The sequence below is a fragment of the Emydura macquarii genome, unplaced genomic scaffold (assembly GCF_026122565.2).
Source record: "Emydura macquarii macquarii isolate MOO-44397 ecotype Brisbane River unplaced genomic scaffold, CSIRO-AGI_Emac_v2 contig_1390, whole genome shotgun sequence".
NCBI classification, from domain to species: domain Eukaryota; kingdom Metazoa; phylum Chordata; order Testudines; family Chelidae; genus Emydura; species Emydura macquarii.
Window position 1 is genome coordinate 22543745 of NW_027131527.1, and position 18667 is coordinate 22562411.

At 37.5% G+C, this 18667-nt stretch overlaps 1 protein-coding gene across 10 annotated transcripts in view; it reads right to left on the minus strand.

Moving 5' to 3' along the window:
• The window catches only part of EXOC6 (exocyst complex component 6), a 178581-nt gene that overhangs the window by 81149 nt on the left and 78765 nt on the right, over positions 1–18667 (minus strand). For 8 of the 10 annotated variants that reach the window (XM_067552865.1, XM_067552864.1, XM_067552862.1 and 5 more), the window contains one exon: positions 14753–14862. In XM_067552865.1, the coding sequence (XP_067408966.1) occupies positions 14753–14862 (110 nt within the window). The remainder of the gene's footprint in view (positions 1–14752; positions 14863–18667) is intronic. The other 2 variants (XM_067552863.1, XM_067552868.1) reach the window with 1 other exon arrangement.

Here is an 18667-nt window from a genome sequence, read left to right on the forward strand (position 1 = left end):
ACTTTCATACTGGATCAGACCCATGGTCCAAGTCCAGTATCCTGTCTCTGGTACAGGTCAGCACTGGATGCTTCAAAGGAAGATGCAAGAAACCCTACAGTAGGCAGATATGGGCTAATCTGCTCCCCCCCCAAAGACCTCATCCTAATCCCGAAAAGTAAGAGATTACCTTAAACCCTGAAATACAATTTTGTTATCATTAACTATTATTACTTCTTGTTATCCATATAAACAACCAATACCTCCCTGATTTTTTCTAAATTCTTGGCTTCCATGTCTGGTGGCCACGAGTGGTCACTGTCTAACTACATACTGTATAATATATTTCCTTTGATCAGTTTTGAACTTGCCACCTTTAAATTTCATGGAATACTTCCTTTTTTGACTACACTTGCACACTGAGCAGAGATCTTTATAGATTTGTCCACAGTGATGCCCAGATTCCTTTTCTGAGTTGATACAGTTAATTTAGAACCCTATGAGGTGTATGAGTAATACACATTTTCCCCTTCAATGTGCATTACTTTGTATTTATCAACACTGAATTTCATCTGCCATTACGTTGCCCATCACCTACCTTGCCTAAATCTTTCAAATTCCTCAGTCTTCTCTAGTTTTGACTAATCTAAATAACCATGTCATCTGCAAATTGTACCACCTCACTGCTTGTACCCATTTCCGGATCATTAATAAGTATATTGAACACCAGACACAATACAAAACCTTGTGGCATGCTGGTGTTAACCTTTGGCATGATGAAAATTGAGTGTTTTTCCTACTCTGTTTTGTGTCTCTTCGCCAGTTTCTGATCTGTGACAATATTTTGCCTCTGACCCCTTGACTACTTAGTTTCTTTAGTTGCCTCTTGCGACGGACCTTGTCAAAAGCCTTTTGAAAGTCTAAAGCTGTTAATCTATGTCAATCTAATTATCCTTTATCAAATATTATTGACATATTTGAAGAATTCTAATAGATTAGTGAGAGACAATTTTTCTTTGCAGAAATCATGCTGGATAGACTCCATCATATATTAATTATTCTATTTTTAGTTATTGCTTAAATCAATCCAAGGATCACCCCTTGAGCCATTTTAAAGTAAGTACAACATAGCTACCCTCCAATCTCCAGTATAGTAGCTGTTTTAATGAGGGGTTGCATATTTCTGCCAGCAGCTCAGCCACTTCATAATTGAGTTCCTTAGCACTCTTAGATCTGTACCATCTGTGCCTAATGACTTGTTGCTTTTTAAATAATCAACTTGTTCTACCTCTTCTTCTGATAAGTCAATTTCTGAAAGAATTATGTCTTTATTATCAAAAACAATCAGGCATGGGGTATGTATTCTCCTAACATTCTCTATGGTGAAGACCGATGCAAAGAAATCATTTAGATTTTAGTAACATCCTATCTTCCTTAATTGCTCCCTTTACCCCCAGGTGATCCAGCAGACCCACTGATTCTTTCACAGGCTTCTTGCTTCTGATATACTTAAATAATTTCTTGTGGTTTGTTTTAAAATATTTGGCTATTTGCTTTTCAAATCCATTTAAGCCTTTCAAATTTCTCTCCTATATACACTCTAGTGAAATTTATGCTCCTGTTTATTGGATTCACTTGGGTTGGCTTTTCAAATTTTGAAGAGCTGTTTGGGTAAAAGAACCACGCCTTGCCATTTAGCCATATTGGTTTACTTTTTGCTTCCTGGCTCACTGTTTGGTCAGATGTATGCAGTCTTCTGAGACTGTTACTGTTTTCTTAAGTAGCATCCATGCTTGACTAGGCACCCCTCCCCCCCTTTACAGATATTATCCTTTCTAAAAGTTTAGTGTCACTGTATAAGTTTCTGGTACCTTATCTCCCCCATAGGATGTTGTCTATACTGTAGTCACTATTACTCAGTGACTCATTCTTATTAATTTCTTGAATTAACTCCTGTGTGTTACTTTAAGAGACAAACAAAGTAGTTGAGGTAATATCTTTTATTGGACCAACTCCTGAGGAACCATCTCCTACACCTTACATACTCCAGAAAAGATCACCTCAAACAAGAAATGCTCACACACACTGGAAGAAAAAATCAGGAAACCTACCTAGAGGTCCTGCCAGAAGTTGATCCAGGAAGAGATATTAACCTCACCTAGTTTGGCTCTCTCATATCCTGGAATCAACATTGTTATAAAACACTATTACTTTAAGACTAAGCCAAGAAAACTGTCACTCTCTTTTGTGTCCTCTAAGAACTAGTTATCCCAAGTGCAACCAATTAAAATCTTGGGAAATTGCTTCTTTAAATTTTGTCACATTGTGTAACTTGACTGCAGGGTGGATAAAAATCAATGATTAAAAAAAAAAAAAAAAAAAATTGGATTTTTTAAAATTTAAATCGGATTTTTTTTATTTTTTCAGAAACAATAGATAAATCGGGAAATGCCCACAACAGAATATTTAAAAGAAGTGGCAGTGAAAGCTAATAAACTGTGATCAAAATTTCAACTGTCACGTGCGCAGTTTTGTCACAGACAATGCTGCAAACGTGGCAAAGATGAGAAGATACTTAGAAGAAGAAACAGAAGGATGCTCCTTAACAACATATGGCTGCAGTGCCCATTTAATGCATCTTTTAGCCAAAGACGTAAGTACGTCTTCTCCAGGAATAAAAGAAAATGTTGCTGAAGTCACAAAATACTTCCGTTAACAACCATTTTGCTTCAGCGTCATTGAGGAGAGCAGGAGGATCCAAACTAATTCTCCTTCAAGATGTTCGACGGAATTCTGTGGTTGATTGTTTTGAATAATTTTTTAAGAACTGGCCTGTTCTCATAAAACTTTGTGAAGAAAACCATGATACAATAGATGGAAGTATCTCATCCAAGGTATCTAACATTGGATTAAAGAGGAATGTAGAGGACCTGCTCAGTATACTGAAGCCTATATCCATAGCCTTAAACAAACTTCAGAGAAATTGTTGCTGCATTGCTAATGCTGTCGAAATTTGGAAGACACTTCAAGAGACATTCAAGAAAGAAATCTCACCAGAAAGTTAAACCGCAGGCAATAAAGCAGCGAATGGATCAAGCACTAATTCCACCTCATTTTCTTGCGAACATTCTCAACCCCAGATATAAAGGTAGATGCCTAACTTCTGAAGAAGATGATGCTATCATGGCCTGGGCGTCTCAAAATCACTCCTCAGTTATGACAGTCATAATAAATTTCAGGGCTGGAGCGGAACCATTTAAACAGTACATGTTTACTGATGATGTTTTGAACAAAGTCACTCCCCTGAATTGGTGGAAATCATTAGCCAGGCACCTTGAAACAGAGTTCCTTCAGTTGCTAAGCCAACTTTTCACAGCAGTAGCTTCCTCTGCAGGCAGAGAGAGAATATTTTCATCGTTTGGTATTATTCACTCAAAGCTAAGAAATCAACTGGGAGTTGAAAAAGCAGGAAAACTCATATTTCTGTTTCAGTCTATGAATAAGAATGATAGTGGGAGTGGGGAAGATGAGAGCTAGTTGTAGAAGTTTTAAGGACAGTGTACATTTAGTGTTGTGGTGACTTGTCTGTTAGAGTTCATAATATATGAAAATTAAAAAAATTTAAAAGAGTTTAAGGACAGCTGTCAGCCAATACTGCTGCAATTGGAAATGTGAAATATGTATGTAACATTTAAGATTTAGTTTCATAAAATATAAGTGCTATTGTGTTTGTGTGTGTGATTTAGTTCTTACCGTTCCTAATGTACTGCTGCTGCATCTGCAGCTTGACAACAGGTAATGAGTATTATGTACTATTTCCTAAATTAATAAAAATCAAGTGACCTAAAAAATTACACAAAATATACCTTCCTAGATGTTGTAAAATGTAGTATTGAGTTGTAAATTAACATGTTTTAGTGATCAGATTTGCACCATTGTTTAAGAAATATGTGAAGATGTATCAGTGGGAAACTTGATTTAAATCAATGATTTTCTCTTCGTGATTTAAATAAATTATTTAAATCGCCTTGATTTAAATCCATCCACCCTGCTTGACTGGTTTCTATGTGGGTTATTTTTTTAAATTTTGCTGCCTCTTCAATTTCTCTCAATATTGTGCACTCAATATCCTTTTCTTAATCTAGATGCCCTACTCAGAAATTTGCATTCTTAGCACCTAGGTTTTGTATCCCAAGAATGAACTCTGTGGTCTTCTCCAACCAAAATTTTTACCCTGATATACTCTATGGAGTATTTTAGATACAGTGCTACTCTGATGGGTTTTTAATATGAGTTGGAGTCTGATGGAAACTAATTTGGATTGATTTACTTGATCGATACTTGGTCAAACTGTTAATTAAACCCAATATTGTTTGACAGAGCAGAAGAAATAACATGGGTGCAAAACACATTTAAGTAATGGACTAAAAATTATTGATTGCTCAGAGTAAGTTGCTTTCCAATCTACACATCCTGAATCATTTCCGGGGATCACTCTCAGCTTCATTTTACTTTAAAAATTAATATTCAAGGCCGGGATTCTCAAGGAAGCCCAACAGAGTTAGGCACCCAATTCCCAATGAACATCAATTGGAGATGGACACTTCATTCCCTATGCTCCTTTGTAAATCATTGCCCAAGTTCCTAGAATATATTTGGCAATACTACTGCTCAACCCTGAGGATTGTCCGGGAAATAGCTCTCTCATATTCAGTCAGAAGAAATGTTTTTTCTAATGGTGACAATTCACTGTTGCAGGGGAAGATAAAGGAGGCCCAAAAGAATTAAAGGGCATGTAAAATAATGATACTGACCTTCTCTGTCAAATGCTTTGAGAGTTAACAATTTAAAAGTGATATATAAAAACTAGCAATTATTATTTGTAATTTATCAGGGAGCAGCTATAAACTGAAATATTCAGTAGTCAGCAAACTGGATTAGAAAATTTCAAGGTCTGGATTCAAGCTACAGCCATATTTTGGACACCCCTGATTTGCAGGCCAGTCACTGCATATTTTAAACGTTAATCACTTTCCTTAATTTTTAAACCTCTCACAGACCCAGTGAATTTTTCCAAATTATGGATTTTTTCCATTCTATTTTGAGTGTCCTTTTCCTGAAAACTTTGCAGACTGCTTATGTAACATTGCAGAAAAAGCTAGAACTATTATAGTCCACAATATTTCCACAATATTTTATGTCTGACTCTTAATAAGCTTTAAAATATTAATTTTATAATTATTTAGTATGAAAATGATGATTGTTCCACCAGATATAGCACTAGACTAAGAGTCAGGTGACACAGGTTCTGTTCCTGGATCTGCCACTGACCTGTTGTATAACTGCATTTCACCTCTCTATGCTATTGTTTTCTCTACCACACTTCATCAACTTAATATATAAACTTTTCAAGGCAAGGACTGTCTGTAACTATGTGTTGTAAAAAGTGTAGCATTATAGGCCTCTCAAGCTTGTTTTTGACCTTGGGACATTACTGTAATACAAATTAATCCACAGTAATAATGAAGCCTGTCACAATTATGGTAATAGTCTCTATGAAAATAAACTGTAGGAAATGAAACTAAATATTAAAAAAGAAAAAAATTACATTAAGTTTTGGTTGTTGGTTTTCTACTTTGTTTAATAATACCCACACTTTTTTATTGCTGTACGTACTTCATATATTCTAAACCTTATTTATTTAGGTTCAGGTAATGTGCTTTATTTTTAAATAATAGATGGAAATATGAACTGTAGCACACGCAATTAGGACAGACAAAGGAATATTTTCTATTTACTAACTTGTGTTGCTCAAAATTGCACTGCAAGTTAAATATCCTCTCTTCCCCCAGGAGTTTTTTTAGAAATATATAAGTCTCATATCTTAGGTTTAGAAATTCTTAATAGAATATATAATTTCAAAATGCAAATAATAATTTGAAGGTGATCCATTTCATCCTTTTATGGCCATACTCTGTAAGAGTTATTATAAAAGAGCATAAAAATAAAAAATTACAAAACTTTACATTTGTCTGAAAGAGAAAAATTGAATTTTAATATCTATTTATTACATCAAAGTCAGTAAAATTAAATATGAAGAGTTTCTAGAATTCAAGCTCAGAAACTACAAACGAATTAGCCAGCACCCTCTTCCCAAATCTGAGTATTTCATCTCTAATTAGACACATAGATTTTCCATCTTTGATTTCAAGCAAATTCTTCCAACTGGCAATAACCTGTGGCTGAACTTCAAGACAGCTTTAAATACTTATTTTGCAACATATCAAATGTGAATGGGAAAAAAATTAACAGTGGTCTTAAATTGCTGAGCTACTGCAAATTTTACATCTCCAGAAAACTGCAGTTGCCATTTTCTGATTAAATTTGTACAATATATCTACACTAATCTTAAGAAATACACCAGGCAAAACACTTAAAAGCAAAACCATGTCTTTAATAAATAAATCACCACCTGAACACACTTGTCTCCTATAACAACATTCTTGGAATCCATGTCTTTATATTGTATAAAGAGGTGTTGATATAACAACAGTCATTATAACTTGCTATAACAACCGTGATTATACCTATAATTATACCTTGAAATTAAGACAATTTTTCCTCAGTTTTGAGTTGGGGAATGGTAATTCAAGGAAGACTTAGAGTCCCAGTTCCACTCATTGTAGAGATGTAACCTAACCTGAGCCCTAACTTTTTTAATATACTCATCAATGAACTATGAACAGTAGGGGAACAAAGTCCCCAAACCCAGTGTTCCAAGTAAATGAAGCTTAGTACACACATACCGGGAAATTCGGTAGCAGTCAATACGAATTAGGCAAGCTACGCAGAGTAGCGTGCGTAATTCCCATCGACTTCCTAATCTCCACTGTGCTGCGCCGACGGGAAATGCATTCCCATTGACGCAGCACTATGCCTTTTGAGGAGGTGGTTTAATTGAATCGACTTCCAGATCGATTGAGCGGATCTTTACTGCGGATCCAGATAGATCGATCTGACGGCGGCGAATTTGCCACCGTCAGTATGTACATACTCTGACACTCAGGCTTACAGGCTGATGATCTGGCTATACTGCCTTTGTACCCCCTCAGTACAGTTCCCAAAATAATTAATATATTTACTAAAAACATACTGCAACAATACAAAGGACTTAGAGGTCAACTTGAAAAAAGACAAAATCCTGGTATTTCACAAAAAGCGTATTCAGTATATATATACACGCACATGCATCTGTACATACAGATATATACACACACTCCAAACTTGTGGAACAGAAAGAAAGGCAACACCCCTCAGACAGACAAAGTGGGAGAGGTAATATCTTTTATTGGACCAACTTCTGTTGGTGGAAGAGACAAACTTTTATAAGATATTACCTCATCCATGTTGTCTCTCTCATAGTCTGGAACCAATACAGTTACAACACTGCAAACAGTATCCATTTGACAGATACCCAGAGTGTGTGTCAGTTTACAATTTGGTAATGCTTATAAAAATTGGCATGACAAGAAAACAGTTTTGATTTGAATTAAAAAAAAAAGAGTGCTCCATGAGCTCTCTCACAAAACACCCCATTCCCTTACCTAATTACCTAGTACCACTAACTGAATTTCAACACCAATGCAAAAATCTCTTATTTTTAGCTCTTGGAGGTAACACACCAGTTAGGAAAGAGTAATTTGTGTGTTTAATGAGTCACTGTTTAGATATGGGGGTCAACAGGCACTCATTAGTATGTGTAAATTATAAACAGTATCAATTAAGAATGTGTGAAAGGAGAGTCATTTACATTTGTTAACAGTGCAGAAGTGGATGACCAGCTGTGAATAGCAAATTTGAGCCTTCAAGACTAATCTACAAATGTTATTTTATGTAATTAAAACCAAGCTGGGTTATTCTGGGGATGGCGGATGGATGGCAGGGGGGAGAATGGAAGTGTTGAAATATTTTCCACTGAAGAAAGTCATTTTGCAGAGGTTTCTCTTTAGTTTATATTTAGTTTAGTTTTATCAGAAACTCTCTCTCTCCAAGTGACTTCAAAGAGAATCTTCAAAGGAAGAACAATTTGATATACATTCAAAAATTCTAGTCCAACGTAGGGATAGGAGACCACATTATTATTTTATACTTCCATATTGCACCATTAGTGTGCATAGTGCTTTGAATAGGAAGTAAAGATATTCCTTTCCCCGAAGCGCTCACAGTCCACATTAACTAAGACAAAGGCAGAACGACAGAAAATAAACATCAGGTAAGGTGGAAGAATCATAGAATCGTGGAACTGTAGAACTGGAAGGGACCTCGAGAGGTCTTCTAGTCCATTCCCATGCACTCAAGGCAGTATATAGAAGAAAGATATAGATAAGGATATGAGTATGCTATTTTACAGTATGCGTCATGTTGATGTGGACACAATGACAAAGTGAGGACAGACATGCATGAAATTAAGTGACAGGGTGCAACTTTTATTAAATTCTAACACAGGGGAGGGTCCCATGACCCATACTCTCCTATATCAGGGCTACCCTCCGTGACCCATACTCTCCTATACCAGGGCTACCCTCCTTGACCCATACTCTCCTATACCAGGCATTGAATTGGTTCCAGAGCTGAGGTAACAGGTCTCCTTACCATATATAGGCTCTCCTCAGCCTATCCCACAGGACTCAGCTCTCTCTGAGTCCTAGAAACCTCCCCCTGTGAGGGGGACAGAGGGTGCAGCAGGGGGAGACCTCAGCCTGCAAGGGCCACAAGGTCTCACCCTATCACAGGAGCCCGAGACTCAGCACCAAAAGCCCAAGTCTTTTACCTCTGGGAATGATTCATTTTATTCTCTTATCTGCACTGGAAATAGGCTGCAAGTTGCAACAAATTAACAACTCCACTTCGTTACCTCAGTAAGGTACTAAACGTGTTTCACTCAACCCACTGTGGCTTGAAGGTGCTCCTATTGTTTTAACTATGTTACTTCAAAGGGAGTTTAATGGCTTCTTACACTAATCATGAATGAAGGGCTGTTGCACCCACCACCTTCAACAAGATTTCACCCAACCCCCAGCAAAACAAATCATGTAAACAGTGATTTTCCAGGTAATAGGTAGCCTTTGAGTTTTAGTGACTCCCTTAATTCCATGGCGTCCCCCGCCCTACACACTACATGCACAGTCTCCGCTTGTTTTTAGTGTGTTTTCAACTTTTCAAGAACCTTGTTCCAAGACTCTGTTGCAAAGCAACAACATTATGTATGATGGAGCGATTCAAGAGTTGAGTTGAATTTTCAAATGCTGGACATGGAAATTATAGCATCCAGTATCGTATTTGGGCATGACTAAAATGGGCTAAATGTGGCTCTCACTATCATTCATAGGACATCCAGTTTTGGATTACAGGCTTGAAGGTGCTGTGAGGAAGGCAAAAAGCTCCCTGGTCCTCTGTCAATTGGCTCATGGAATTAAAAATTTGTTCCTGAACGTCAAACAGGCAACTAGCTACACCCACAGCATCTACTCAGAAACCAGAAGAGACCACTGTGTTCATCTAGTCTGACCTCCTGTATAAAACAGGCCATATGACTTCCATGAATTAATTCCTGTTTGAACTAGAGAAAAACTTTAGAAATATGGTCAATCTTGATTTTAGAATTTCCAGTGATGGAGAAGCCATCACAAACCTTAGTAAGTTGTTTTAGTGGTTAATTTCCCTCACTATTAAAAATGTGCACCTTGTTTCTAGTTTGAATTTTTCAAAAATTAGCTTCCTGCCACTGGATCTTGTTATATCTTTGTCAGATAGATTGAAGAGCCCTTTATTATGAAGTTTCTGTTTCTCATGTAGGTATTTATACACCGACCAAGTCAACCCTTAACCATCTCTTCAGACCTTCCCTAATTGAGCTCTCTGAATCTATCACTATAAGGCATGCTTTTCCCAGTCTTTTAATCATTCTGATGGCTTTTCCCTGAACCCGCTCCACTTTACCATCCCCCTTCATGAACTATGGACACCAGAACTAGCCCACAGTAATGTATGCCAGTGGTGGTCACAGTAGTGCCAAATACAGAGGTTGACATAATCTCCCTACTCCTATTCGATACTTCTATGTTTACACATCCAAGGACAGCATTAAACATTTTGCCACAGCATCACACTGGGAGCTCATGTTTGTCAGATTATCCATCAGGACCCCCAAGTCCTTTTCAGAGTCGCTGCTTCCCAAGATAGAGTCCACCATCCCATAGTATGGCCTATATTCTTTGTTCCTCGATGTATGACTTTACATGTGCTTGCATTAAAATGCATATTGTTTGCTGGTTCCCAGATTCCCAAAAGATCCAGATCTCTATCACTGACTTGTCCTCTTCATTATTTGCCATTCCCCCAATCTTTGCGTCATCTGCAAACTTTATCAGTGATGATTTTATGTTTTCTTCTAGGTCACTGATAAAAATATTAAATAGTGTAAGGCCAGGAACCAGTCAGTCCCTGCAGGACCCCACTAGAAACACACTACTCAATGATGATTCCCTGTTAACACATATATTTTGAAATTTATCATTTAGACAGTGTTTAATCTTCTGAACATGTGCTCATGTTCAGTTTGTATTATTCTAGTTTCTTAATCAAAATGTTGTGTAGTACCAAGTGAAAAGCCTTACAGAAATCTAAGTATATTCCATCAAAACAATTATCTTAACAACCAATTTGTAACCTCATCAAAAAAAGATATCAAGTTAGTTTGACTAGATCTGTTTTCCACAAACCCACATTGACAGCCATTAATTATACTATTCTCCCTTAATTCTTTATTAATCAAGTCCTGTATCAGCAGTTCCATTATTTTATTTCCCCAAATCGATGTCTGACTGGCAAGCCTATAGTTACTCAGGTCTCTCTGTTTACCTTAGTTAAATATTAGCACAATATTAGCTTTCTTCCAGTCCTCTGAAACTTTCCAGTGTTCCAAGACTCATTGAAAAAATCATTATTAAGTCCAGACAGCTCTATGGCCAGCTCTTTTAAAACTCTCAGATACAAATTATCTGGACCTGCTCATTTAAAAATGTCTAGCTTTAATAGCTGCTGCTTAACATCCTCCTTATGTACTGTTGGAATGGAAAGTATTTCATCATCATATGATAGGACTACATCAGGCTTTTTCCTAAATACAGAAATATTTATTGAACACTTCTGCATTTCCTGCATTCTTATTGACAATTCTATCATTTCCGTATAGTAATGGACTAAAGTCATTGTTAGGGCTACTTTTGTTCCTAATGTACTTGAAAAACTCCTTATTGTCTAAGGCTATGGCTGCTCTATGAGTTAGGGATGCGATTGCCCTGCTCACGTACTCACGCTTGTGCTAACTGCTCAATGAGTATAAACAGCAGTGCGGCTGCAGTAGCACAGCTGAACCGTGCCAAGCACAAACCCGTCAGTATGTACTCAGCATGACGTAGCCATGCTTCTGCTGTCGCTATCTGTGCTACAGTGGCCACACTGCTATTCATATTCATGCTAGCTTGATCAGAGCTAATGCAAGTATGTGCACACTAGCAGCTCGTAGTGTAAACATAGCCCAGCTCTGCTGCCCACAGATTTCTCCTTATGCCCTTTTGTTTTCCTTATCATCTACAGTGCCTACCTTCTGATTAATATTTGTGAATATCAACTTTCCCTTCCTTTCACTTGTTTTATATATACACACACACACAAACAATATATATATATATATATATATATATATATATATATATATATATATATATGTTATAGCTGCTTTCACTTCCTCACTAAGCCAGATTTGTTTTTTTAACCAGTATTGCCATCTTTCTCAACTGTGGCTTTTGGGACATCTAATAACATATTCTTTAATAATTCCCAATTATTGTTTACATTTTTCTGCTTAAATTCTGTCTCCCAACTGATTTGGCTCACAGTTGTTTTCAACTTTATGAAACTGGCCCTTTTAAAGCACTGAGTATATATATTACAGGTATGGACTTTATTCTGTTTGCACATAACAAATATAATCAAGCCATTATCACTTTTACCAAAGCTATCACTAACTTTTAGTTCTGTTATCAATTCTTCATCTATCAAAATAAGGTCTATTATAGAATTGTCCCCTGTTGGATGCAAAATTTTTTCATTTAGGAAATTGTTATCTATAATTCAGAAATTCCAAGGACATTTCAGTACTGGCAACATGAGACCTCCGGCATATGTCACTCAGATTTAAGTCCCGCATGATAGGGTAGTTTTATCTCCCTACACATTACATATTGATGCTTTAAGAGCTGATCATCCTGTTTTCTAGTGTGATTTTGTGGTCTGAAGCAGACACCAACTAGCATCCCTTCTTGCACTTTATCTGTTACATTAAATAACTGTAAGGTGGATGCATAATTGGTTGACAGATTGTTCTCAAGGAGTAGTTATCAATTGTTCGCTGTGAAGGACAGGTCAAGTGGCATCCCACAGAGATCGGTCCTGGGTCCAGTACTCATCAATATTTTCATTAATAACTTGGATGATGTAGAGGAAAGTATGCTTATAAAATCTGCAGATGACACCAATCTGGGAAGGGATAACATTAGAATTCAAATTGATCTTGATAAATTGGGGAACTGTCTGAAATCCATAAGAGGAAATTCAACAAAGACAAGTGCAAAGTACCGCAGTTAGAAAGGAAACATTGAATGTACAAATACAAAACACACCAATGCTACAGAAAATGATCTGGGGGTTATAGTGGATCACAAATTGAATGAGTCGATAGTGTGATGCCGTTGCAAAAAAGACAAAATGTAATTCTGGGATGTATTAACAGGACTGTCGTATGTAAGACACAGGAGGCAATTTTACTGCAGTACTCGGCACTGATGAAGCCTCTGCTGAACTATTGTGTCCAGTTTTGGGCACTACACTTTAAGAAAGATGTGGACAATCTAGAGAGGGTCCAGAGGAGAGGTTTGAATGATAAGAGGTTTAGAAAACATGAACGATGAGGAAAGGTTGAAAGAATTGGGCATGTTTAATCTAGAGAAGACAAGACTGAGGGGGGACATGATAACAGTCTATTAATATGTTAAGGGATATTATAAAGAGGATGGTGATCAATTGTTCTCCCTATCTATTGCGGGTTGGACAAGAAGTTATTGACTTAGTTTGTAGCAAGGGAGATTTAGGTTGGATAGTAGGAAAAACTTACTAGCTGAAAGAATAAATAAATACAGGAACAGTTTGCCTAGGGAGGCTGTGAAATCCCCATCACTGGAGAACAACTGAACAACTGAGAAGTGGGGTGGACTAGATGACTTCCTGAGGTTCCCTTCCAGTCCTACATTTCTATGATTCTATTAAATGAAAAACCAAGATATTTCAGATGGCCCAAAGGAAATTCTTGGGACATCATATGAAAAATTTGGGTCTCTTCTAGTGAATCAGAGACATAGTGTTATTTTACTCAATCAATTTGTTGAAAATTATCCAATTCAGAATATTCCACAAGCTATCGCTCTTTTCCTGATGTGAAGGTGAACCAGAAGTATCTTGGAAACAATGATTGAATTGTTCTGTCTCTGTCTTTTGGCAGGAAAACTACATCCAAATATTCTGGACTGATATAGAACAAAATGATTATCAAATTATTCAGTGAGAATGTGCAATAGAAAACTCTGTAAAGTCTGCAGGTGTACTGTTGAATACAGATGTGCTTTACATGATTGTTCACCTTGTGGGTCAAAAAATGTAAAAATTCTGCTAGGAAAGTCCCTAGTAAAGCCAGTGCAACTTAACAATTCTGCAATATGGCTGACTTAATTGTATTATTACTTGTTATCTCCAAAGTTAAACAGCTGTTGGAAGCAAGGAACTTACAAACTTTGCCAGCAAAGAGAGTATACTCAGCAAGCCAACTAGCTCCTGATTTTTTCATTTTTATTTTCCTTTATTAGTTAGGAAATTAAATGTAAAAACCCTGCATAAATGTTATGTCAAAGTTGGACAATTAAAAAACATCATAAAAATTGCAAGAGCAAATGTTATCTTGCCCATATTACACGTATGTTCTCTTTTCTGTTCCTGTATTTTTGCTTAAATTGTGTAATTTGACATATTAGTGTTTATATAGTAAAATATATTCCACAAAACAAACAGTATATGCAACATAGGCAAGTCATCATTACTACTAGAACGCTAACTTTTACATTTTCTTAACTTTGTGCAACCCTCAAGGTTAATTAAACGGATTTTTGCATATAATTGTTACTAATCTTCAGGAACACTTGCTTGCATTTAATCACATTTTCATCTGTCCTCCTCTCCTTTAACTATTCATCTGTATGTCATTTTCCCTTTTCTGTTTGCACTCTATCTAAGAGTTTTCTATTCTCCCTGACCCTCTCTCTGTAAAATTTGTACAGCTACAATATATTGTAGATTCCAGCAAAACCAATCTGTATCAACAAAATGAAGAGCTTTTGCTGAAATATCCAGTTCCAGGTTATTTTTTTCAACTACTGCATGCTTTTTTAAACAAAGAAATCCTCCACTCAATTCAAACCAGTAAATATTGTCTAACGTGATACTAAAATTTTAGACTATTCTTCATGCAAAGCTATTATGCATAATTGATACACACACACTACATTTGATCACAATATATGTATAGTTCATTATCTTCCAATTAGGAAATAAGCATAACATGCAAATGCCAAGATAATCTACATACTGCATTATCAATGCTTACCTGCGGTGAAGTGACTCTGAAAATTTAAGGCTTGCATAGATAAACTCCTTAACCTGGATATAAATCTGAGGCACTGACTGAGACATTGGGAGTTTCTTTGGAAAGGACTGCTATGGAAACAAAACATTAATTCTACATTATATTTCAAACTTTGATTCTAACTAGATATTTGCATTACACACGGTAGTCTAAAACACACAAAATACTATAATTTAAATATTTTAATCCAACTTAATTTTTTTCTGCTTTTCATCAAATATAGAGGGGCATGTATTAGACTGACCCTCACACTTTATATAATGTATAAGCAGAACACAAAATTATTATTTATTTGTATTACATTAAAGCTTAGCAATTCCAGCCAAGACAGAGACCCCATTATACTAGATACTGTGCAAACATACAGTAAAAACAGTCCCTGCCCAAAAGAGCTTTCAGTCTAAATAGAAAGGACAGAAAACGGATAGGAAGGGAAAGAGGCCCAGAAAATAGAAATGTTTCTTATCCTACAATAACCGGAGTTGTTCAAAATGTGTTCGCTCTCTCTGTATATTTGACTCTTGGTGCACACATGCCCCAGGCACTTGAGATCAGAGTCTTTTGGTCAGCAGTATCCGTTATGCGCTGAGTGTCCTTGTGCTCCTGTATCGACGACATAAAGGACGGAGTGGCCCAACCACCACTCAGTTCCTTCGCCACCACAAAATCCAGATATTATAGGACTCTATAGTAGTAGGAAAGAAGGAAGGACTGTGGAAAATATATATGTGAACAACACATCTCAAAGAACTTCAGTTATTGTACGGTAAGCAACTTCTCCTTCTTTGAGTGCCTGCCTGTATATTTATGTCCATCCCACTCTTGGTGACTCACAAGCAGTGACCTGATCTAAGGAGGTGAATTCTCATAAGTATAGTTAAAGAGGGATTGCAGTACAGATCTGCAAAAGAAGCATCGGACCTTGATGCCTTTCCAGAGAACAAGTGTTTTGTAAATGTAAATGTAGTGTTTTGTAAACCCCAAGTGGCTGTCTTGCAGATGTCTGAAATGGTTACACTTTGCAAGGAAGCAAAGCTCTAATAGAATGCTCCCTAGTCTGAACTGGAGGATCTAGACAAGCTCTGTCAAAACAAGCCTTAATGCAACCCAAAATCCATCTAGGTAACCTTTAGCTGACAGTAGCTGACCCTTTGTTCTTCCAGCAGATGCCACAAATCATCTCAGGGAAGCCATGAAAGGTTTCATCCTTTGTAAACAGAAGGCAAAGGCTCTTTGAACATCTAGAATATGCATCCTAGCTTCTCCCTTACTAGGGTATTATTTAGGAAAAAATGACAGAAAGTGGATTATATGATTTATATTGAAGTCTGTAACTACTTTGGGCAGGAATATGGAATGGGTTTTGAATGACACTTTATCTGGGTGAAATATAATATGAGATGGATCCACCAGGAGGGCTTATATATCCCTGATTCATCTGGCTGATGTAATTGCAACCAAAAAAGAGGTCTTCAGAGATAAATGCAATAGGAAACAGGAAGCTCTGTATTCAATTGGGGACCACCTTAATCACTGGTAAGATCCAAAGTGGGGGAGAAGGTTTCTTTCTGGTGGAAAAACCTTAGGAAGACTTTCTAAGAATTTTGTCATAATAGGACAGGAAAACACTGTGAAGTTTTCAACAGGTGACTGATGTGCAGAAATTACTACTAAATGCAACCTAATCAAGCTAATAGCCAAACCAGAGTCAATTTGGGAGAGCAAGCAGTCTAATAACAATAGGATCTGAATGACAGCAGGGTGCAGCTGCCTTTGCTCACATCTGATTGAAAATCTTTTCCATTTAGCAGTGTAGGTCTGTCTGGTGGAGTCCTTTCTATCATGGATTAAAATATTCTGTACATCCAAGGAACATGATCTCTCTATGCCTGACATTCAGACAGCAGTCAGGCCAAAAGATGTAGGGAGACTGGGTTTGGGTGCAGGACATTTCCCTTGTTTTGAGCTATCAAGTCTGGCAGAAGGGGTAGAGTCTCTGGAGGACAAATAAACAACAACACTAACTCCAGAAATGTTCAAAAATGTCTTGGTCAGGTGGGAGCAATCACAATGAACCTGGCAATGTGCTGTCTAATCTCCTTGAGTACTCTGGGAATCGGGGGCACGGGGGAGCAAAGGAGGGGAGAGGGTGGGTTGGAAGAAAAGCATACATCAGATTTACAAATTAAGGAATGAGAAACACATCTGAAAGGGATCCTGGATACTGACTTCCCCTGGAACAGAAAATAAGATATATCCTGTTCTTGTCCACCACAAACAGATCTATTGCTGGGTTACCCCATTCACAGATGATGATGTAAATCACGAGTCCTTGATTTTCTGACCAAAAACAAGTCTGCTAAAGTATTTTGTAGACCCAGGAGATGAATCACAATGAGAGATATCTGGTGACAGATACACCAGTTTCACAGTCAAGCTGCTTCCTGACATACAGGGATTGGTCATGCTCCTCCCTGCCTGTTTATAACATGGCTGTCATTTTGTCTGTCATAACTTGAATCAAACTGCCCTTAATGAATAGTAGGAACATAGCACAAGCTTTGCAAACTGTTCTGAGCTCTTAATTTGTTTACGGGCAGTCAAGTCTTTTCGTGAGTCCATAGGCCTTGTGCCTGGTGATCATTCACATGAACTCTCCATCCCAGAAAAGACGCATCCAATACTATGATCTTGGTTGGAAGGGATAATGAGAAGAGTACTCCTTTGCACACCTGTTCAGAGTCCTTCCACTAATTTAGTAACAACAGGACATCTTATGGAACTAGAAGAGACAGACATGACCAAATGAGGTCTGCTCAAAACATACACTGATCTTTGCCAACCCTGCATGCAGTGTAGATGCAATCTGGTATGCGGCGTGATGAACATAGAGGGTACATGTTTCCAAGGAGATTTAAGCAAGTCCCTACTGTTGTGTGAGGATTTAACTATATTGGAGTAGTAAGATTGGCCATGGCATCAAATTTGTCCCAGGGCAGATAGTCTTGGGATGTCATAGAGTCTATTACTGCCTCTATGAATTCTATTAGTTGTGGTAGTGTTGATCTGGACTTTTCTTTGTTGTCAGGCCAAGAGTAAGGAAGAGATGAAGAATCTGCTATATGGTGGTTTCCACCTACTGTGGCAACTTCCCCCAAATGAGCCAGTCATCCAGGTACAGACGGACTTTTCTTTCGTAGGTAAGCAGTGACAACTGTGAGAATCTTGGTAAATACCCTCAAGCACTGCAGAGAGATCAAAAGGGAGGGCTGTATATTAATAGTGATTTTGTGCTACCTGGAATCTTATATATTCCTGTGCACCAGATGTATTGCGAAATAAGCATCTTGCAAGCATCGGAATTATGGATGCTAGGGTTACCATTCTGAATTCGAAGCAGCAAATGAAGGTGTTGAGGATCCTCATATCCAGAATGGGATACTAATCCCCCTACTTTGCTACCAGGAACCAGATGGAATAAAACCTTTTCCCATGGTAGTGAGGCAGAAGATTTTCTAATGCTCCAGGAGACAGAAATGAAAGCACTTCCTGATACAACAGTCTCTTGTGAGATGAGTCCCTGAAGAAAGATTGGGAGGAAGGTAGTGGTAAGGAGCAGTATGGAACTGGATGGAGTACTTGACTGAAACTATTTTTATGAGCCAGTGTTCTGTTGTTGTTATGTCTCATGCATCCTGAAAGAAGTGGAGAGAATTCCCCAAAAGGGGAGCAGAAGAGTCTAGATCCTGACAACTGACTGAATTGCAACTCCCAACCAATTCATCAGAATGGTGGCATGGGTGCAGATACAGACAGAGATGAGAGCATAGCTGAGGTAAAAGGTCTCTTTCTCTGAGGACATTGTCCCTTATTAAG